Source organism: Takifugu flavidus, chromosome 13 (genome assembly GCF_003711565.1).
Source record: "Takifugu flavidus isolate HTHZ2018 chromosome 13, ASM371156v2, whole genome shotgun sequence".
NCBI classification, from domain to species: domain Eukaryota; kingdom Metazoa; phylum Chordata; class Actinopteri; order Tetraodontiformes; family Tetraodontidae; genus Takifugu; species Takifugu flavidus.
Genome location: NC_079532.1, coordinates 7,227,484 through 7,250,035, shown reverse-complemented (window position 1 = coordinate 7,250,035; position 22,552 = coordinate 7,227,484). Strand labels below are relative to the sequence as shown.

Sequence of the window (22,552 nt, the reverse complement as noted above, 5' to 3'; positions counted from 1 at the left end):
AGGTATTATAGTTAATCATTTGCTACAAACGTATCCATTACATCCACACGCTAATCAAAGTGGAGCATATTAAACTCCGCCGACTGCCACCATTACGGGAACACCTGAAGGCCTCCGCCGCTCTCCAGGCGATGGTTGTAATTACCTTCATAATGTAACAGGCGGCGCTCGTTAGCAAAATAACTTCTTATAATCGGATTTTTACTGAGAAATGTTGATAATTGGCCAAGGAACAGATGATGAAAATTATTGCGATTTCCTTTTCTAGTTAAAACACCTCCACTAAATTCAAACACCCTAACTTTTTTCCTGCCGAGTTGTTCTTTACAACGTGGGTTATTACATTTAATTTTGCAGTTTTGCTCTAAAATCTTCCCAATATGGAGGATCAATATCTTGTTAGCACTACATTTTTCGCCATGTTGTGTAGATATTTATTATTATCCTGCAGAACGATGTTAATAGTAAATCTATTGACCCAATATCCCGGGATAATGCTTAAAGCTTCCACACAGTGCTCAGTTCCATCTTCTGCCCACATTTCTGGTTATGTGGGTTCTGGTGGGAGCTTCGCCTTGATAAAAATCTAACATTTTCATGTCCGTGAAATCATCATTTGAGTTCTTTTGTATAAGGCTCTGGCTGCTTTCAAACTAGCAAGGTCAGCGGAATGAAAAAGAATTTGAATAACACTTCAAACTGTTTTGATGAACTGGAACAGGGAAACACTTGAAATGCCAATTTAAACCACCTCTTTTCTAGCAAACTAAACATTTTTACTGCTGTTTTTACATTTAGCAATTCCAAACAATTTCTTAACATCAATCTGTGCTCTGCAATTTGCATTAATTCTGGACGGTCAGTTGATAAATAGGACGAAAGGCTTCAACATTTACGTTTGCAAGGCCATTTTATCGTGAAACATTCGACAAAGACTTTTTCTGATTCCGTCACGTGACTAAAATCAGTCTAACGAACCTGCGTTTTACTCGGACACAAGCAAAGCAGCACAACAAAAGAGAAACAAGTTAGCGAGACGACGACACTGCAGGGAGGGAGGAGGGGGGGGGGTTGGGTTGTAAAATGTCTTTACAACACTGGACAAGCACAACACGCTAAGACACAGTCCATATTAGTGGATATGGTTTAATTTGGAGACAGAGGCAAAGAAACACACCACACATGAACAAACATTGACCAAAATAAGAACACGAGTCTTTCGGCTACCACTCCTCTATGGGAAAAGAAAAAACAAAAACTCTACACAGGTAAAAAGCAAGGCTTGAACTAAACACATAAGTTAACTCTTAACTAAGACAATTATTCACACAAGTAGTTGAAATCCTGATGACCATTAAACTATGTGGACAGCACAAATACCAACATGAAACTTACCACCAATTAGAGGATCCCAACCCCTCCCCTGAAGCTGATTTAAGGAAGTGAAGGACACGTAGAGACCAAACTAAGGTGAAAGTCAGGCAATCTTCTGAGACAAAAACTAAGTGTTTTTTTTTTTCTTTCTTTTTTTCAAATTGCTTGACGCTACCAAGAGGCCGAACTCGAGACCCGGTCAAGGCAAGGCCACATTGAGAGGCCAGACAATTTTTTTTTTTTTCCAATATAGAGATTTTCCTTTAATTTCCAATATAAAAAGCTTCACTGGTACAAAATACATATGAACAACCAGTTGTAGAAATTGGAAAGCCTGTGTAATTTTTTTTTCTTCTTCAAATCCCACCAAGTTTTAAAAAAAAAAAAAAAAAAGGAAAAAATGCCGACCGAACAGAAAAAAAAGCCTACTGTATGAATAATACAGATCACATCGAGATGCACTGACTTTGGCTTTCAATCCAGACAAGATAAGACATCTATTAACTTAGTGGTGGAACAATGATCAATATCCTACCGATTATCAGACAAAATAAAGATTCTTCTCCCCTTTCTTTGAGATCGAGACAACATCTACCGATGCAGAGTCACCACACTGTAAAGTAGCACTTAAAAATATGAGAACAGAAGAGATTGTTAAGAGCTTGGATGAAATGGCTGATGGAAGCCCCTGAAGTGAGTCAAGTTCTGGTTCTGGGACCGCTATGGGCTGTACATTGTGCTTTATAGAAAGAAACAAAACAGCAACACTTCACCATACACAGCGCATCATTTCAGTGTTTGACAAGTCTCGCCCCCCCCCCCACGTCACACGTCCTCCGAACCAAAACAATCGTCGCTCGCCGGTACGTGTCGCAAAGTGTTACAGGACACACTAAGAGAGCTTTAAATTTCAAATATAATAGGGAAGTTTATTGTTTATCTACAAGGGATTTTTTTTTAAACTGTTTAAATTGAGGAAATTACAATACACGCACACACCAAATAACTGAACACATCGAGTGGGGGGGGGGGGGGGGGGCATAAGCAGGTGACAGGAACTCACACTGGCATAAATAGACCAAAAAAAAAAAGGCTAACTGCAGCAATCTCTAAACCAAGGCCTAATAAGGATGTGTAGGCAGTTTCTATATGCATATATGGCACTTTTAATATTGTATTGCATTTGGATAGAAAAGACACCGTAGAAAGCACATGACCACGTTAAAAAGTGAGACGAGCGGTACCGTAAATGTTGGGATTACAACCACACACACACACACACACACACACACACACGTTCTGCAGAATGATTAGCTCCCGTAATTGTGCTTAACGTTTCGACACTTTCCTCCAGCACGTTCTCAAATGTGGTACCTGTTTAGTTTTGAATTTCTTTGTGCACTTTTGAGGAACCAAAAAAAAAAGAGGAAAAAAAACCGAAAAAGTGGGATGGTGACGATTGTGCATTTTGTGTCTACGTTCACACACAGAAAAGCCCCTGAGTTGACAACTCTTCAGCGCCATCAGGTGACATTTTGGGGGAGACCCTTCTTGGGGGGGGGGGGGGGGGGCCACAAGTGGTTATTCTCTCATCAGAACAAAAAAAACATTTTATTTAAAAATCACCCAAGTTCAAAAGAAAACAGAAAAGTGTAAACTCTGTTCTGAAGAATGGAATGTTTTTCGTAAACCAACACGACTGTGATGGATTTTGCAGTTGTGTGCGTCACCGTGTGAGATTCGAAACGGGGGGAAAAAAGGGGGCGTTTGTGCCGACACCGAAAGGTTGTGTGTCGCGTCCAGGTGATCTCTTCTTCAGGGGCTCCCACAGAAAGGGTTCTCGTGAAAGAAAACGTCAACGTTTACAGAAAAAAAAAAAGACGGCGTGAATCTGAAACCGGTCTAACACGCGGGCACTTGAACGACGACAACAGAACAAAGGACATCGTCTGAATGATTAACTTGTATAAATCCACTTTCAAACTGAGGAAGCCAATTTAAACCAAGGTGAAACCTCCCCTAAAGTCAACAGGACGTACCATGAAGTTCAATGTATCCCACACACAACTAAAGTCTATATACTGTGACCATTTATGGAAAAAAAAACATTCTCACGAATTGAGATTACAATGGATGCAGCGAAAACTTGCCTTAAAGTGTTTTTAATAACTAGAAATGACCCTCAAGCAGTTACACCCATCAGATATTTTTGTCTTCCTCAAAAATGTACACTGAAGACACCCCCCCCACACACACACACCACCACAACAACAAAGATGACATTACAACATAATCTACAAAAAAGAAAAAAGAAAAAAAAAAACCCAAATTTTGCCTGGGTTCTGTTAGTTAATCCTCTATAGTTTCAATGGTATAAAATATAGGTAATCTAAGTGTGCATTTAAACCACAGATTGTCTATTTGTAAATCAGTTCTAAAAAAGTTGACTCACGTAGGTTCCATTCGTCTAAACAGAGCAAATGTACCTTTTATTGTGCCATCAATACTCGAGGGGGAACAAAACGTGAATACACGGGGGGTTTTTGCACGGAAAAAAAGTATCTGAGAATCCACTTTGATGTAAATCGTCACACTGCCTGTAAAAAGCAGAGATCTTTACAAAGCGCTGAGCGGGTTTAACAGGTCAGACTTTTAAAAAGAGTTGGAAAATAATGGGTTTTTTTGTTTGTTTTTTTAAAGAAGCCAACATATTGCTAATGGCACAAAACGGCACGAGTGTGTGCCGATCCCTGTATTCAACTTTCAAGTGAACTTTACTGAGAGAGGTAAAAAGAAACAACGCTAAATTAAAAATAAGAAATCCCACAGGTTTTTAAAACATTCGCAAAAAAAAAAAAAGAGAAAAAAAACAACTCTTAAATGAATCCAACATAGGTTAGTTTTTCACATTGATTTGTTTGACCTCTCTCCCACCTGTCACATTTCTATACAGAACAAAAGCACAAAAAAAATACATGCAAAAAAATAAAGAAATTCAGGTTGAGCTAAGGTCAAGGGTCAGTGGGTGGCCAGGTATTGGTCAGGTGAGCTTAGAGAGACATCACAGACAATGGTGGGATGATGAGGCCAGGTGTTTGGCTTGGCTTTCAACATCATGAAGACATGCTAGGCTAATGATGAGCAAACAGGCATGGAGAGTTGTTCTAAAAAAGGAACAAAAACACAAAGGAAGAGAGACAGAGAGAGAGAGAGAGAAAGTGAGAGAGACAGAAAAAGAAGAGAAAGTTAGGGGCACGGCACAAGAATCATTTCACCACGAGGCACAAAAAACGAAACAAAAAAACGATACTAATCACCACAGAGAATAAGGATGATGCAGTAAGACACTCCCCCCTTCTTCTGACACACAAACAACACAGGTATTTAAGGAAATGACAGCACTGAGACATGTGGCAGAGACGCTAACATGCACAAACTGTACACTTGGCACCCAGAGATCCATCAGAGCCAGTCCCTTATGGGAGACTCGAGGGATGGATGATCGACTGAAGCCGTTAATAGAGTGAAAGAGAGGTAGCCTAGCTCCACATGGCCCACACAGAACAGGGTGAGAGGGGGAGGGGGAGGGGGGACGGTTGAGGACTTAAGAGTGCAAATATTTATTGTTAACGATGACGGAGGGAAATGCGAAAAGACCACATGTAAGAAGCCAAGGCTGAAGCGTTGGGCCGGGGGGGTCTACGCGGACTGGCGTCAGCCCTTTAACACCGCGACTGATCCTTAGTCAACCTGTCTGAGCTTGACCTGAAGGCAATGAAATGGCATGAACACACACCTGATGCGCTCCACTAAATACAGTGACAGGAAACACCTCCAGCAAACACTGACTCAGTAATAGCCATAAATAATCATATACAATAAAATATTTCATCTGAATCAAATTACATGATAAAAATGCAGGAATGCAATACAGTAAAATGTGGAAAGATCATTGCAACTTTTAGGATTTTTATCGGGTTTTTTGTTTTGTTTTTTGTTTTTAAAGATTTAGAGAGAATCTCCCGCCTGTGGTGGGCTCCTTTCCCTTTGTCCCAATGAGTCTCTGCAGTGGTGACCTTGGCTCAAGGGCAAACTTACCCTAGCAATGCTAGCATTAGAGCTGGGGAGGGGGGAAGGCCCCGGGGCTAGGATCAGTAGGGTTTGCTGTCATTCTTGGAACGCTTGAGCTGAACCTTCAGCCTCTTCATCCCAATCTGGAAACCATTCATGGCTTGGATGGCAGCTTGCGCAGACACGGGATTGTCATAGCTGACGAACCCTGAGAGATAAAAGTCGAGTTTAAAATGTCTGACGAGTGACCACGCCCTTGTTCAAGCGGTGCCGAGGCGACGGCGCACTCACCAAAGCACTTGCTTAGATTGGTCTGTTTGTCAATGAAGACTTTGGCAGAGACCATGTTTCCAAAAGGCATAAACATCTGCAGAAGATCTTGGTCCCCAAACTCCTGCGGCAGGTGGTAGATGAACAAATTGGCACCCTCTGGTCCTACTCCATTTTGGAAGTAAACCAGGACGTCACATTAGATTCATATTTAAAGATTTGGATGGTATTTTTAAAGGGGTGGGGGGGTTCTACTGTTGTAGAATGTAGTATCAGAGAGGGGAGCTGCTCACCTTCCTTCTGGCTGCCAGCGACGCTCTGCTGCAGGAGAGACTGGCCATAGAGGGAGGGCAGTGCAGAGGCTGTGTACTGCTGCATCCCTGAGTACGCCTGAGTCAGAGCATCCATGGAGCTGGCTGCTGAGCCGTTGGCCAGGGAGGCTCCCAGGCCTCCGTTGATGCCCCCAATACCTGTAGGAGAAACAAGTCGCAGCCATAAGAAGCAGCAAATTAACTTTTTTGAACATTAAACTAATGCATTAACAGGACAGACCACAACCTGTACTGTGCAAAAACAAACCTTCACACTAGACTGTGGGGTCTTTAGCGCCCTCTAGTGGTGGCGCATTGTAAAATACATTCATTCTTACCGCTAACACTGTTAGTGAGAGCATTGAGATTAAGGCCCACAGAGGTCCCAGTCAGACCCTGCAGGGTTCCCAGAGATGCCAAGGTGTTTAGGGCAGCACCTGCAGTGGATCCTGTTGTTGAACCAGCTGTTAAAAAGGATAAATATGGGAATGTTACGAAATAATACAGCCGAGTGGAGTCTCCTAAGGACAAGAGGTCATTACCACACAACATATGGAGCTAATGTGTATTTACTCAGCTTAAAGGAAAATGTGGGCTCTAGCATTTTATCTGTGGGTGATTAAACCCATAAAATAAATGATGTTAGCAGAGGGCTATTATGCAAATAGCACAAGGATGTTCAGCAGAACAGTTGGAAAACACCATCACAGCAGCAGGAGGGCAAACTGAATTTTTCCAAGTTCATTTCCTAAGACTTTATTTATTTTTTTTTTAAATTGGCTTCAATTTCAAAGCAAAGCCAAAAAACAGTGGTCCCAGCCCACTAAATCCAAACCTGTCACACAAAAACATGCTTATTTAATGCTGAACAACTGATGCCACCAGGTTTTGTATGAACAGAATGCATTGTGACATTAACTGAAACGTAAATTATTGTTGCTACCTGGACTGGCCAGACCTCCCAGTGCTCCACTGTTGGTGGACAAGGTGCTGGTGGAAGTCGGGCTGGCAGAGCTCTGAGCTGCAGCCGCAGCAGCAGCTAATGTGGCCAAATTCTGCAGCTGAAGGGAATTCACACCAGCTGAAAGTTCCAAGACACAGAGCTGATTATCAGAAAGGTCAACTGTGGGTTTTAAAGCCTAAAAAGCCGATTAATCTGCCAACGGCGTATAAAATAGTAACAGAAATAGCTCCGCTGCTGGGAGTAATCAAAGCCAACTTGCACCAAAATAATGACGTATACAAAACAGGCTGATGTATGAGAAAGCCAACTCACTTCCTAGCCTCTGGAGGCCATTGAAACTGCCTTGGTTAGTGGTAGATGTAGCCTGCTGGAGCAACTGTTGGGGAGGAAAAAATATGTAAATCAGGCCTTATAGCTTCCCAGTATAGGTAGAAGCAGAGTAGAGAATAGAGTTGACACAATGGCATTTTTTAAACAAAAATAAAACCCTGACAATCCCACTAAAATACTCCTAAAACCAGAGCTTTTTTTTTAAACCTCCAAAGACATAAAAAGAGAAGCAGAGAAAAGCCTAAGATCTTTTCGCCCAGCACCGTTGCAGCAAACAACAGGAGAAGACCTCCTATGGTTTCTTTACATTTTAGGACACATCGGAGAGGCACATTACAATTCTCAAAGGTTTGTTTACTCTGAGCAGCAGCATAGGGACAGAAAAATAAATAAGTGTGAAATTTCTGGGATCCTTTCAGTCTGGTTGTGAGCGAGACTTACAGCCAAATACTGTGGTGAGAGGGTCCCCAGGCCCGCCAGGTTTCCCCAGGTGGAGGCGTTGTTGAGCTGTTGAATCTGCTGCACGAGCTGCTGCTGCAGGCGCCGCTGCTCCTTGTCTCTCTGAGTGTCTGCAAGTTTCACCACCAGAGGTGAGGAACAGCCCTGAAGCAGGTTAGAGATAAGAGACACGTGACTCACCAGCACAGTACTGAATTAAAATTGTGTATAATGCAAGGACACAGACACTGCAGATTTTGTCGGGACACACACACACAAAAAAAAGGAAGGGGTGGGGGCATCGTCTATGCTTTCAGAACAAATTTGAAGCTTTTAACGTTTATATAAAAGCCAACACACAGAGGAAGTCTGCCATGCATAGCTGGGCCAAGCTGCATTCCAAAAAGGGGGCACAAAATAACGCTGCGAACAATTTGTACTCTTCCGGGGAGCTGAATGGGACTACAGACAAGCAGACAATAGATGGACATTTAAAACGTGACACTGAAGTGAGAATATTCCATCAGACGTTTAAAAAGGCATTACAATAGACGCAGTCTGAAACGGTGCGTTCACAGACCCGTGGACATGAGGCATGCGGTGCAGAAGCACTCTGAAGGTTGAGCGCCAGACAGGACCAGACTGGACAGGGAAAATGGCTTTTTAACCAGCAGCACTTCACGTGGCAGCTGAGAATCGGTGGAAGTAATGACGTGTGGCGGTAATAGGTGGCAGCACCTCCACCACCGGGGCCAGCGACCAATCTCACGAGAGAAATGTTATGTTTAGTTGGGCTCCTAATTAGACTCGGCCCGGTACTTCACAAGGGAGCCTGTGACCTGCCAGCAATCAAATTACTGCTGCTCCACTTCCACGAACATACCATTGGTTACACGACGACATGGACCCATTTGTGAAGAAATTTAGCAGGATAGCCGCCTTAGGGCAAGTCGATTCGTTAGGTTATATTTTATGTGGGCTCCTTAATTAGCCCCAGAGATGGCTCTATCACAACTGAGAAAAGAATTCAGCTCCAAAAGTACAACAGCCCTGAATTCCTGTTGCTGTGCCCTGTTAATTATGAGTGGGTGCCATTTAACAGCCGACATCATCGTTTAGTAATCGGTTTTTTTTTTGTTTGTTTTAGAAATGACCCATGCTTTGTGATGAATGGACACCATCCACTCGGACAGGTTCTTCATCTTTGCAACACAGCGGGGCAGCAGCGTGTATGAGAGGGAGCGAGGGGAAATGAGAAATAGGTGCTAAGGGGTACAGTACCTCCATAGTCTGAGAGTGATGCATGGTTTTGATTGCATTCTGTGCCATTGCCCTGGTAGCAAATGTGACAAACGCACAGCCTGTAGGGGGGGAACAATAGGAGAGGGGAGGGGGGAGACAAGAAGAAACAAAACAAGACAGAAGGTTTGGACAACTCGTTATGAACCCCAAAAAACACATTACAGTACAAAGAATGGCAACTCCCAAGCACACAGAACCACCCTCACTGGTTAGCACATGGAGAAAGAACACAACAAGAAAAACAGTAACACTTGTCACATGAGCACAGTGATCAACAGATTATATCGCCACTCAGGAGGCTCGACTATGTGATGTCATGGTGAAACAGTCAAAATGATTAAATAGACAGAATGCACACATATACACACTGAAAGGATTTACTATAATATGTATGATTTGCCAACATCGAAGGGCAGTGTGCTGCATTTAAATCGGCTTTTGCTGCGCACGTTCTCTCGGTTTGGGGGGGGGGGGGGCGCCTTTGCTGAGAGGTTTAATCATGGACAACCCCGCCGGAACGCGGCGCCGCGCGTTATCGGCGCCTTTATGCAGAACAGAGCTACAGTGTGTAGGGGATGCAACGTCAGGCTAATTCCCGCCTTTGTGGAGTGTGATCGAGGAGGTGGTAAAGGAGGAGCCGAGTGGAGCTGCCTGCCAGCTGAGCCCACAAACACTGGCAGCAGGCAGTTGCCACGGCGACGGGCCATTGTGTTGGACGGCGAGTGTGGCGGCCCTTCACTGAGATGTGGAGGCTGAGAAGAGCGGTGATGGTAGGATAAGACTGAGGGGATGGAAATGGGGGCTGCTGGAGGTGAACAGCACTTCATTTTTAGTATGGAGTGGGCCGGGTGGGAGGGGCCTCCATAAATACCTGACGGGAGAATTTATTCGGCTATGCTGGAGGCGCCGACTGTGAGGCTGAGAACACCGTGTGTGTGCTGACAACAGACCTACCTCTGCTCTGACCATCTGGTCCTCTGAGAACTCTGCACTCTTCGATCTGTCCGAAAGAGGAGAACATCATCCGGATCTCGTTCTCCCCGTATTTCTTCGAAACCATTCCGATGAAGAGCTTTCTGTCTTCTACAGCTGCGGAATAATGAAAAGACAACAGCTATTTGGTGACACCCAAAACAATTACTGAGCAATAAGAGTGTCGGCTACATTAGGCTTTACATCGTGCACCGTTATCTCTGCACATTTCGTGCCTTTCAATCAGAACTAATCCAACATTCTACCCTCTTCTGCCCACTTCTTCAAACAGATGAGTATTCATTTTTAATATCCTCCAGATACCCTGTACCTGTTCTACACTTTTTTCCCTTGGTACCTTTTAAAGCCTTTAATCCTCCTAACCCCTGACACTATATAGAAATTGCTCACTGCTGCACATTCCCAGAAGCAAATCCTTGTCAAGCCTTAATTTTTTGGTATCAAAACAGGCACCGATGACAACAAGATAAAATAATCAATTCCTGTACGTTTCGCCGCCCTCAGCCTGCAAAGAATCTACTCACCACTTGTCTTCTCACTGTCAGCGGGTTTCATCTGGATAGGATGATGCATCTGTAATAAATGGGAGAGAAATCGCTGTCAAATATAAACGAAGCAGGCTTGGCAAATATTCATCATTAGAAGCTCTCATATCTTGATGTAAACCACAGTTCTGTTTGGTCCCCCCCCCCTCAGTTCATCATTATTACCCCTCACTCAGGAAATGTCCAGAGCCGGAATTAAATTACCCATTATTCAATTTCACTTGGTATTTCTCTGTTCTCTCACTATGCCTTATATTCCTCAGGATGCCTGGAGAAAGCTGGCTGTAGCCATGTCGACCAAGCAGGCAGCTGTTTCCTTTATAGTTATTATATGAAATGAGATCTAAAGAACATTCCGTTTCCAGGTACGAGTGGCTGCTTTCGGCTCAGCCGTTTCCAACCGGCTGTCAAATCTTTTTGCTCGATGCAAAAACAAAACAAAAACTTTTTAAAGGCATTCAGACAAGGGCCGAGGCAACAGACATATATTTATGTGCGAGGTGTCTGAGTAGGCTGTGCTTATGAAAAGCGGCGGGATTGTTTTCGATGAGCGCGAAAGGAAAGCAGACAGATGGCGTGCTCAGTATGAGCACTGGCTAGCGTCAGCGACCACCGAGAGAAATAACAGAAGGGAGGGAGGAAAAAAAAAAAGAAACGGGAAGAGCGAAACAAGCTTCAGTGCCGATGGAGCCAAACTTGTTCTCATGTGCTAATAATGCTCCGTTCCCACCGCACAGTAAATACTCAAGTAGTGTTTTATAGCGCCCCTCATGCCAAATATCCCTTATTTAAGAGCAACATTTAGACTCCACCTCACGGACAAGGTAAACCGGGTGCTCATCAATCTTTAGTGCCGTGTCACTTATATTCTAGAGCTGCCTTGCCTCTTTTGGACCTGAAGAGAGGTCAGACCAGAATTAGTATGTGGTACCAGAGACCAGACATTAAAACTTTGCAGTGGAAAAGCAATGAAAGCGAGCAGATCGGAGGCAAAGAAGAAACACACACCGTGACTGGGAATTGGAATTCGTGAGCCGAACTGTCAGACCACACTTTATTTGAAACGTCAATCTGATTGATGGTCCTCCAGTGAAGAGGGACACAAGTAGTTTATATACAGCCTGCTACACTCATTTATCAAGCCGGTTCAATATTTACCTGCACCGCCGCTGACAAGAGGCCTGCTTTTCAATAGGCCGGGCTATTGACTTCATTGACAGCTGCTGTTGTTTGGTACAGATTTAATTGATTGGGAGGGGAGTAATTTAGGAGGGTCTCACTCAAAGCAGACTTGTGGAGCTTTAATGAGCCACTGCACCTCAGCTCAATGGGTTGTTTTTTTATTTTTTTATTTTAAACAGGGTGTGTGTTATATTAAAGAGAGAGAGAGAGAGAAAAAAAAACAATGTGCCACTTTCTGTACGGCAAACTTTGAAAAATGAAAATGTGCATCAATGATTCATGAAGACAAGCATTAATAATTCGTTCCACTTTGTAGAAATAGGGTCTTGCGCCTCAGTGAGTAACCTACTGCCTGGTCAAGCACACACTACCCGATAACTCTGTGTACGTGTGTGTGTGTGTGTGTGTGAAAGCAGGGGAAGGTAGGGGGTCACCTGGGTTATCAATTCGGTGAGCTGAGGCCGTCTTCAATGCAGTGTGGGGCAAAAAGGGGAGGGGGACTGATATTTCTCAAGCCAGACAGGCATTCGGTAAGCTGCAAGCTCATTATCAGCTAGCACACAGCTCACAGCCTGCGCCGTGGATAGAGCAGCTAAAAGCAGCCCTTACTGTGCTTACTCACCCCACTTAAAGTCTTTATGTTGTGCAGTGCATTCTGGGCCTCCAGTGCAGCTTTTCTTGTATAAAAAGTAACAAAACAGCATCCTGCAGAGAGAGAATAATGGGGACAACCAGTGAGAGGGGGAAGGCGGAAGAAAATATTAAAAATGCAACTCTTTCAGACAACAAATATGATGCTACGACTGCCGCAGAGCAGGCAAGAAATAAAAAGATGAGACAAATTATCACGTAAGAACCATGTGACGGAATATAGTTAGTGCCAACCACTTGATTCTAAACACAGTAGGATCTTGTGGAGAGGACATGGAAGTAACGTGGGAGGCAGATGAGACGCGATATGTCGGCACAGCAGAACGGGCTGCTGCAATAGTCAAGAGCCCGGAACCACATAAACATACAGGAGACATGATAAGAGCACAAAGGGACAAGAACTGATAGCAAGGGGAAAGGGAATCATGGGAGAGGCTGGGGGTGGGGAATGGAAAGAAAAAAAGCCTCTCATCCTTCGTCTCCCAACAGACCGCCAATGGTGTTCCAGCCCGTCAGTTTCACTGGGCTCGGGAAGTGGAGCACTGCAGCGTCTCTGACCTACATAGTGTGTATTATGCCATTACTGAAGCTCCCAGGCCGCGGGGAGGGCTGCTGAACCCTAATTTGCAGGGAGCTGCTCCATTCTCTCCATCAGCTGAACTCTCTCTGCTGCTTAGCCCTGCCTCCAAATTACAGGTGATAAATCAATCAACCAAAAACAGGGCCTGATAGTTACATGATTTGTTTTTTGTCATGACCTAAAGTGGATGGTGACCACAAAATAAAAACAAAGATTGATGACATGGGGGGGGCACGCGTTATGCATGTAAATCGATGCCGATTGCATCGAGGCGTCATATTTAATAGAACTGCTCCCTTACCCCTAGCAGAAGTAGGACAATTAGGAAAAGAGAGGAGTACTGACAGACGGGCAAAGGGGGGGGGGGTTGGTGCAGCATATTCACCTCAAAGGTAGGATGAGTTTGAGACCAATGTGATCAAGCTAGATTATCTATTAGAATACATTAACATAGCATTAGCATGTCAATGGGGCATCACAGCTGACACTCTGCTCTGAACAGGAGAGGGCTGTGCTGAAAATAAGGGGGCTTTGAACTGTTTAGCCTCTCAATGAACTCCAGTATGGGCTGTATATTTATCTACACCCCCAGCATAATAAGAACCCTGGAGATTCTCCGCTATCGTTCAACACACTTGGATTATTCAGTGGTGTTGTGTGTGTGTGTAGCTTTATAAAATGATTCATGTGTATCAAACGCTGCCCTGCCTTTCGGGCCCAGACGCACTGAAGGCTCTTTCACCAAAAAGGTTACAAGAGGAGGAGGAAGGGGCACCAGTGTTGAGAATAGCCTGCATTAAATTGATTAAAGTTTCTTTATTCTGATTCTGAGAGAACGGCAAGTCACAAACCACGCACAATCTCCACCAACAGAGAAATTCCATCTGCAGCGCTGCAGCTTCGAGTCTGAATACCACCGATGGCTCGGAACGCGGCCCGAATGTGTGGAATCCAACTGGTAAAGCCACCGGGGAAACCCAGGAAGCCATTCTCGGCTACATTTTGAACACAGAAGGCTCAAAGACTGAATTTGGGTTGCTGCTGTATACCTGAAAAACCACTGTTAACTTTATTCACCTCGGCTGGGTAACAGAATATTGGTGCCGACAGCACGCTTCCATTTCATCATCTCTTCCAATTGAAACATGACCCAGATCACTCAAAAAGGTGACGGGAGTCACGTCTCAATGGAAAATAACCGCCTTTCTTCGTGTAAAGGCTAATTCCAGTTTCCAGGATCGAAACACGACTGAAGGACAAATACAGCGGCTTTGCATGCACAGACAAGCAAAGCACGGCGCTGCCTCCGGGTAGCACAACAATACAGCAGCATATATAGTAGAGCTTCCCATATAGGGTGTTTAAACAATAAAAGTGAAAATAAAGGAGACAAAAGACAGTAAATTCAATAGTTTATCTGCACTTCAACGGAGAAGAAGTCAAATACCAGGAAAAATAATACAGGTAAATGTAGAACGTGACCTTTTTTCCCATCCAATGTCCCTGGCACGTTAGATCAAACGTTCATCACAATCATCGGCGCGTACCTTTGCTCTGAGGGGGATTTGTCGTGCGGTCACGAAGGATGTTGATCTGATGCACAGCTCCGAAGGGCTCAAAAAGCTCCCGTAGTTCCGTTTCTGACCAGGCGCGCGGAATCTGCCCCACGAACATCTTGATGGCATCTGGGTCAGGCTGATCTAAGTGTTCGAGTGAGCCGTTCATCTTGCTGCCATTGCTAGGAGGGGAAAAAAAGACACAATTGCACTTTTATAGAAAGGATTTATACTTGCACTTAAGAAGCCAAATGAAGAGATCCTAAGATGCCGTAATAAATTAATAACATACGCTTTAAACATCCGAGCCTTGGATTTATTATACCGGGCTTACTGCTAGATTACAGATGTTTCTATAAACATTTGTGTACTAAAGTACATGTGGACTCAACATATTGCAGACAATAAACCCTAAACTGCGTAGCCGACAACATATCGAACTAAATTTTGGTGGTCGGGGAAGCAAAACGATAGCAGATGAGTGAAATAATAAATCAGGCCTTTTCCTCTCAGGCGAGCCTCGGGGAGAGAGAATCGATACCAGCCGGTGTACCGACAACTGCTGCTCACAATCACGCCTCGGCGTGGGCGCCGGAGACCATCACCAAGACCGAGGTCACGGCTTTCTTTCAGCAGTACTCACCACGGGCACAGCGCCTCAATAGGCGGCGTGACGCTACAAGGATGCATGTGGAAGGCGTCCTCTCTGATTTAAAAAGGATAAATGAAGGATGCTAAAGCAAGATTTGGCACAGACCTTTGGACGCGAGCCATCCATCTTTTACACATTGAGCCCAGTCGCTCTGCAGAAACACCAAACTCCTTGAGGGACTTGAACGACATGATTATTTTTCTTCTCGGCTCGCGTTCCCCCCCCACCACCACTCCCCCGTAGGAGATTGTATTCAATATGACGACATTAACTGACAAAAATAAAGAGGGAGGAGCAGTTTCTCCGTCCCACCAGCTGTGACCGATAAACGAAAAATGGAAATAAAAGCCGCGGCGATGGTTAGCGCGGAGCCGTTTTGCAGTCCGTGTCTTCTGCTGCTTTGGCGATGGTACAGAGAGAAACCTACAGCCTTCTCACCCCTGTGGTGGAACAATCACATATTGTTCCCCCATGCTGGAGAGCACTATTCACCAACCCTCCCCAGCACAATGGGCCGAGTCAGACGGGTGCGTCGGAACACATCGACGGCTACGTCTGCTGCAGCCACAGGACGGCTGGATGACACCGTTTATTCAGTTTTGCCCGTGGCACTCTGGAGATCCTTGCTGGAAAAACTGGACTTCTCCTGTTCACAAATGAGAGCGCTGAGAACCGCCTCAACGATGCCTCCTTAGCATAACAAAAATGGTCAAAACTAAACTGGCTGCGCACAGCGGGGGAATCGACGAGAGTCGGGAACAGAAAAACATTCTCTGCCCACCTAGAAAAGTGTATTTACTGCACTGCTGACAGTTGTCAGGCACCATATTTTACAGGAATGAAGTAACCTGGAACCATCCGTTTAGCTTATAACATCAGAGGACACATTCTTTCATTTTTATTATTGTGCAGTTACGGGTTTTATAACTTCAAACTGTCCTTGCGGAGCAAAATTCCTCCTTGGAAAATCTACCACATTACTGATAAAAGCGCCGGCCCAGTGGCGGGGCCCGGCTGAGGACGCAGACAGTGGTAATGATGTCTTTTGCTGTGCTTTCACAAACGCAGCAGCAATGTGGCAGCTCGTCAAGTCCCGAGACGCCCCCCAGCAGCTGAGCGGTCTTCCCGGGCCGCGGTGACACGCCTGCCCCCCCTCCCCCATAAAAATCAGGTGATTTATCTGGACCATGTGTCCGCCCTGCTGGTGAGCTCTGACCCTGCAAGTATGCCACCAACACCTTCCCTCTCCCCTGTTATAGAAAAGCCGGCCAAATTGCCTGGAATTTGCATGTGATGCTGAAACCTTCCGGTTCCGCCTCCATCTTAGTCATCCCTGAAACCACCAGGGGTCTGCTGATGGGAGGCGATCTGGATGCATCCCATTACATGTGGTCACATGCTTCAGAATTATGAGAAACCTTCCTCGTGGTTTCAGTGGAAAGTGCTTTTCCCCTCATTCAGGCTGCAAAAACAGGTCCTAAGACACACAAATAAACAGAAGACGTCACCTGCAAACTAGAAAGTATTTGCAAGTGAGCGCGGCTCGTTGACAAATAACACAAACTCATGTTAATTAAGATTAATTACTCGTGCATTTACGTCAGAATAAGTCTCACGTTGCACATCATTGGTTTGTTAAACTATCTTTTCCCACCTTTAAGAGCCTCTTTGCTCGGGGCTGCTTTGGCAACCAGCCGCCCACTACTGTCACTTTATTTGGGATAGAAAAGCAGCCAAAGTTCACAGTGACACGGGTAATGCAACCAGCTGTTTGCAAATAATCCAGCCGTTGCTCTTCTTTTCTTTCAGGAAACCTCAAAGCTGATTAAACGAGCTGCGGAAGAGCGCCTCTGACAACTGTCACGCACAACTTAAGGCCACCTCCTGTGGTTTCATCTATTTTCTCCGCTGCCACATAAAGGGGCAGAATATTATTTGAGAGGATGAATAATATTTCATGAGCATGGCATAAAAATATCTTCCTGACAGGCTTGGAGCTGCGACTTAAAATAGCAGCGAGACTTGCAGGAGGTTTGCTGCAGGGCCCCGGAGCCAAATTTGCCTAGACTTGTGTCCCAGGTTTAAATAGCTAAAAAAAATATATATAAATCAAGTGTGGGCTGTCACCTGAGGCCAGACAGCAGAAACAAGGAGAACACTATTTAATTTCCATATGAACAGCCCACGCTAATCAGTGCATTATGGTTCTGATGTCTTTAATCACCTATTTTCCTTGACACCAATCCATCCCGATGGTTTCTAAATTCACCGTGGCATTCGAGAGACGTGTTCAACCAACCTCCCAACGCGCCATATGTTAACACGGCGCTGGCATCCGATGACAAGACCTGCCCCATTAGCTCCATAATCACGCCAAGTGTCCCTTATGGTTATGGATGATTTCGCTTAAGTAAAGCCTATGTGGCAAAACAGTAAAACGCCCGACTAAATAAACTCTGCTGAGGGCGCCGCCGACAGTCAAATGGAGCATGAATTTAAATCTTCAGGTCAGGCTCTCGGGAAGAAGCGGCCGTTTTATCCGTGCATTCTAAACGGGGAGAGAGAGGCGGCTCACAAAGAGCCACAATTACACTCGACGGTCCTGACTCTGCCAACATCTATTATTCAAACCGATTAATTTGAATCAAGAACACCGGGTCCTAAACGTGTAATTCTGCTTTCAGGTTGTCCCGTCAAAACACGAGGCGACAATTTCTGTGGCTGTGTGGGAAACATGCATGTAGTTCACCACAGCCAGCAATAATACAGGTGAAATTGCTATTGTATGCTGTAAATTGGGTCAAAACGTGATTTTTAGGACACGGAAAAGCCACCTCTGCCCTCCCACACAAACACACGCACGCACACAAAGGGAAACTGCTTAATATAAACAGGCAGCTTTAATTTATTACTGCTGCTCCGGAGGTTTTCCACCAAATAAACAAATTCTTAATCCATCTTATAACTCAGCCACATACCTCAGCCTTCATTAATGCTTCAAAACCCCCGTAATGTAAACTTTTAACAACTAGCATGAGCTAAGCAACAATTTCCCGGACAGGTCGGGCGAATCTGGCCTTAGGATCTGGCCATCCTGCGATATCTTATTTGCTCAACAGTCACACAGTTGGGCGATTATACGTGTTCCAGAACTGTGCAGGTAGCCGGAGGACGGAAATTATTCCTGCACCAGGCTAAAAAGGGGTGCAAACAGGTGAGAGTGAAGAGCAGAGACCTACAACATCTGGCTCTCTTACACTCCCAGAACCACCCTGACCAGGACGAGGGTGAACAGAACAGACGGAGACTGACCCAGAGCCACGACCCGATGCTAGACCAACAAAGGGGATCAGGCCCGTTGTTACGCCCCAGCGAAGGACTCTTGCTTTTAAACTGTGGGATCAAACTCAAACCTAACATGGAGGCAACACTCCATCACCTCCCCAAACCCCCTTCCCCTCCCCCCCAAGTGCTTAATCATTAAAATTCTAGCCAATCGTGGGCACATAAGTGTGTTCCTGAATTTGAGACTGCGATCCAAATTATTTTCTAGAAGTAATCAGCCAATTGTTTTCTCCATCACCATCTGCTGCCCTACAAAACGATGAAAAAGTGACCACGGAAATCCCTCGTTAAGGCCAGCAAACAATTGTAAATACACCAATTTAATGGGGGAAACACTGGCCAAAAGTTAATGCGCAATCCTCGGCGTCGAGTGTCGGTGCAGAATAGCCCCGCAGTCGCTTTAATTACAAACTAGTTTAACTTAATGACGGGATTTTTTTTAATTTTTTTTTTAAGTAAAACATTTCACATGTTTTGCGGAACATCTGAGCCCACTTACATAAATGTTGGTGACGAAGCGGTCTTGCAAAAGAGCTGCGTGATTGCGACACCGCTCCGAAACGCCATTAAAAGCAACGCGGAGCCGGAACGTTCGGCTAAAACGTAATGACAACACCCCTAAAAGCGCAACCTAATGACACAAACTCGCACAAGAGCCTGATTCGGGACCCGGTCCAATCAAACGTGGGTTCATTGGGGTGGTTTTCTGTTCTTTTTTTTAAAAGTGGAGGGGGCTGCAGACCTCTGCGCTCGGAGAATGTTTCGCTATGTTTACATGACTTGTCACAAGATGCCCATTAAAGGCTCAATAATGTAGCAAACCACGTGTTTTCTGCAGCTCGGCGCTCCAACATGGACGAGTCCAGCAGCGTGAGCCCGAGCTAACGCCGTTAGCAACCGCCACGGCTCGACGGCAACACCGCAGCCCAGAGCCGCGGCCGTGGCCCGGAATGGTTTGCACAGAAAGCGGGCAAAGTTTAAAATATAAGCCCCAAAACCCGGGCGCTTAAAAAAAGGGACGCCGTCCGCAAACTCCATGCTAACTTAGCGGGGGGGAACTCGTCGCCCGACTCCCATCTTGCCCCGCTTGCACAACACTTGAGTTGCGGCTACGCTAACCGAGGTGGGGTCGCGCTGCTCAGACAATAGACTGCGCCGATGTTTTCGGGGGGGATCTTTTGGGTTTTATTTTTCTTTTCCTGGAGCGATACCGAAACGTGTAATCTCCGGAAGCACATGTCATTTGACTATCGTAGCCCGCCTCGTACCCGATATCGTCGTTAGCAAACGGCGCTTCCTTCTCCCCGTTTCGGGTTAGTTTACTTCGGCCCGGGAGGTGCCGCTTTCAGGGGCGATGCAGCCTCATCTTTACGCCGACTCCCCCCCCGCGGTTGTACCAACTTAGTTGGACAAACTCCGGTCAACCGACGCCGTTAGCTCGATTAGCACTGTTAGCATCGCGGTTGCACACAAAGCTAATATTGCTAACTCCCGAGGCGCCCCGAACGGAGTTCTTTGATAAGAATTAAAAATAAAAAAAATGAACCCTCCCCAAACCGACGACCCTTCGCCGTGGAGGCGAACGCGACGGCGATAGTTGTGCTACTTACATCGCGTCGCCCGAAGTCATTAACCGACTTTCGGCCAGAGGGTGGAAGTCCAGGTTGTACGTCGAAGTCATGGTCAAAACAACGTCTCCGTGTCTAACAATGAAGCGGCGTCCGCTCACTCGCAAGAGAGGCTCAACTCCGGCGAGACGGCGATAAGACGAAGTAGAACAGGTGCAGGGAGGGAGGAGGAGGAGGAGGGGGGGGCGTCTTCTTCACAACTGCATGAGAGCGCCGAAATCCGCCTGATTCCTCTCGACGTCTCTCCCTTCCCGACTGAAATCAAGCGAGGCGAGCCGCGGCTGTCAGGGCGCCGCAGCGGAGCAGAGGCGTGGCCTCCCCGACACACGTCCGGAGCCCCCGCCGCCTGCGAGCCTCGCAGCGCCGCCACGGCGCGGCGAAAAACACCCCTGCGGCCCATTAGCGCGCCGCTTGCGCGCACGCTTGCTGACCCATTTCTCGCCCCTTCGGTTCCATCCCCGCGGGCGCGTCGCTGGAAGCGTCCTGCCGCAAGCGTGAAGGCCGGTGTCAGAGTCCGGCGGCCCCCATTACGCGGGCCGATCAAAATGTTGGAACAGGGCACACGGGCCGTGACCGTCGTGATGAATAAAGGCCGGTGTCGTCTCCGTAATGGATCTAGATTGTGTTCTTCGCGTTTATTGGCCGTTTCGGGGGAGCTTTATTGGTTTACATGGCGGAAGTGTTCATAAATTTGCAGGGTGAGAGCGTTAAAATGCAGTTTTGCTGCAGTCTCGCCTTTCCCCGAGGTCAGAGGTCAGCTTTCTCTTTGTGCTGGGTTCGTTTCCCTGGGGGAGGGGGGTGCCTGTCTTCTTTTGTTGTGCTGGGCTTGCAGGGCGAGGCTTCTTACAGTTGGACTGGGTGGGTGCAGGGGGGTGTTTTTTGTTTTTTTTTAGGGAGATGCATAATTACCAGACCACTCGTTGCCACCGGCAGCTGCACAATCCAAAAATATTATTCATAATGAGCATTAAGAAACATTCAAGAGATCCGGCTTAATCCTTGTATCCATAGCAATGTCAAGGCAACTTGGCAGCAGTGCCGAGTGCACTGATTAAAGCGCAGCCTTAAAGAGGTTCGTCTGCACAATGTGATGTGCAACCTGTGCACGTAGAAAGGCCACGTGCTTTGCCATGAGGCTGGAGGGGCACGGGGGGGGGGGACGGGGGGGAACCCTAATAAACTCTCCAGAGAATCGTGCTTGGTGAAGAGTGGGGATGCGGATGTCATCAGGAGCATCCGCACACAGATCTCTGGGACTCTGATTGGATGGATTCCTTCTAAAGGAGCGGGGTGACTGCAGCTGCCGTTTTCTCCCACATTGTGCCCTCACAGCATTTTGTTGCCCCCCTTTCTATCGTGCGTGAGCCTGGCGGTCCTCACAGATGCCCCTTGGAGTCGATTCCGGCCTCCGCTGCCGAGTGACTGGCACCTTCTAACACTAGCCTCCTAGTCTTAATCTCAGATTATTGCTTCTATAATCCTATCGTAATCCCCCAAACGCACCATGCTTTTGTTGTTTACATCAGATGCCCCCCCCCTTCACGCTCTGACTCCAGTCCCACTCCTGCATCCTCACGTTGGCCGTCAGCCCTTTAAATTCGTGGCCTCTCGGTGACAAAACAGCGCGGGGTAAAAATAGGCCACCTTCAGAATCAAACGGGTCACGTCCAGCCTTTTTCCGAGACTTCTGCCCGGGCCAGGCTTCCACGGTGGCGTCTGGAAAACGGCTCTTTCGTGTGTCTGAGAGGGAATCTCAAATTGTGTTTAGTGAGCACAAATCACAACGTTATTACAATTCAGATTCAATCCGCCCCTGTGAAGATATTTATCGTCATTTGCTGAGAGGCCCTGCAGCATTTTTAATATGATTATTTATAGGTCACGTATATCAGAGGCCTGGTGGAACTTTGAAGCCGGAAAAGACGGGAAATTGAATTCCTGATTCTAATTTAAAACGAAACATCTATTTCCTGATTAAAAACTATATCCTACATATGTATCTCCGGAAGGGAAAAGGGTGCTATTGGAACCCTGGAATGGAAAGCGCCACATCACATTAGAACATTCTGCCCAGACAAAGACGCAGTCCAGATTATTCCACAAAAGATAACCCAGATTTGGTGGAAGGGGCCAACATGACGTACCTCATAGGCAGGTCCTCGCTCCTGACAGAGATCCCGGGGGCAGAGGGGGGACAACGCATGTTGTTGGCATACAGACTCTGCACCAGGGCCAGCTCGGAGGAGTGTTCCAACATCGGTGCTCTGGAAAAATCCACCCGGTGAAATGGACACTTTCGCCTCTTTCCTCCCTGTGTTTCTCTTCCGTTCTCTGCCTCCCACCCACTCTTTCTCCCTTGT

At 46.2% G+C, this 22,552-nt stretch overlaps 1 protein-coding gene across 8 annotated transcripts; it reads right to left on the bottom strand.

Moving 5' to 3' along the window:
* Window positions 1-1,126: 1,126 nt before the first annotated feature.
* On the bottom strand, window positions 1,127-22,552 carry LOC130536570 (CUGBP Elav-like family member 2). 8 transcript variants are annotated; one of them, XR_008953409.1, is made up of 14 exons: window positions 22,337-22,551; window positions 14,559-14,749; window positions 12,403-12,485; window positions 10,578-10,626; window positions 10,015-10,149; window positions 9,040-9,119; window positions 7,762-7,923; window positions 7,303-7,366; window positions 6,970-7,107; window positions 6,365-6,490; window positions 6,009-6,185; window positions 5,737-5,883; window positions 5,473-5,653; window positions 1,127-4,538 (listed from the first exon to the last, which is right to left on the bottom strand). XR_008953409.1 is itself a non-coding variant. In XM_057052613.1 (13 exons), exons 1-13 carry the CDS (start codon window positions 22,447-22,449, stop codon window positions 5,526-5,528), a joined length of 1,590 nt encoding a protein of 529 aa, XP_056908593.1. In that variant the 5' UTR covers window positions 22,450-22,552; the 3' UTR covers window positions 1,127-5,525. The 8 variants fall into 8 exon arrangements, 7 of the variants coding, with proteins under 7 accessions (XP_056908593.1, XP_056908592.1, XP_056908599.1 ...); XM_057052613.1 differs by having other exon boundaries at window positions 1,127-5,653; window positions 5,737-5,880; window positions 22,337-22,552; XM_057052612.1 differs by having other exon boundaries at window positions 1,127-5,653.

What these genes read in the sequence shown, in the direction of transcription:
- LOC130536570 (XM_057052612.1), bottom strand. Translation starts at nt 22,449, where the DNA reads ATGTTGGAACACTCCTCCGAGCTGGCCCTGGTGCAGAGTCTGTATGCC. An exon ending in ATCACTCTCAGACTATGGAG is followed by an intron (nt 7,924 to 9,039) that starts GTACTGTACCCC and finishes AACCTGCTTCAG; the next exon opens with GGCTGTTCCTCACCTCTGGT. An exon ending in TGGCCTCCAGAGGCTAGGAA is followed by an intron (nt 7,108 to 7,302) that starts GTGAGTTGGCTT and finishes TGGAACTTTCAG; the next exon opens with CTGGTGTGAATTCCCTTCAG.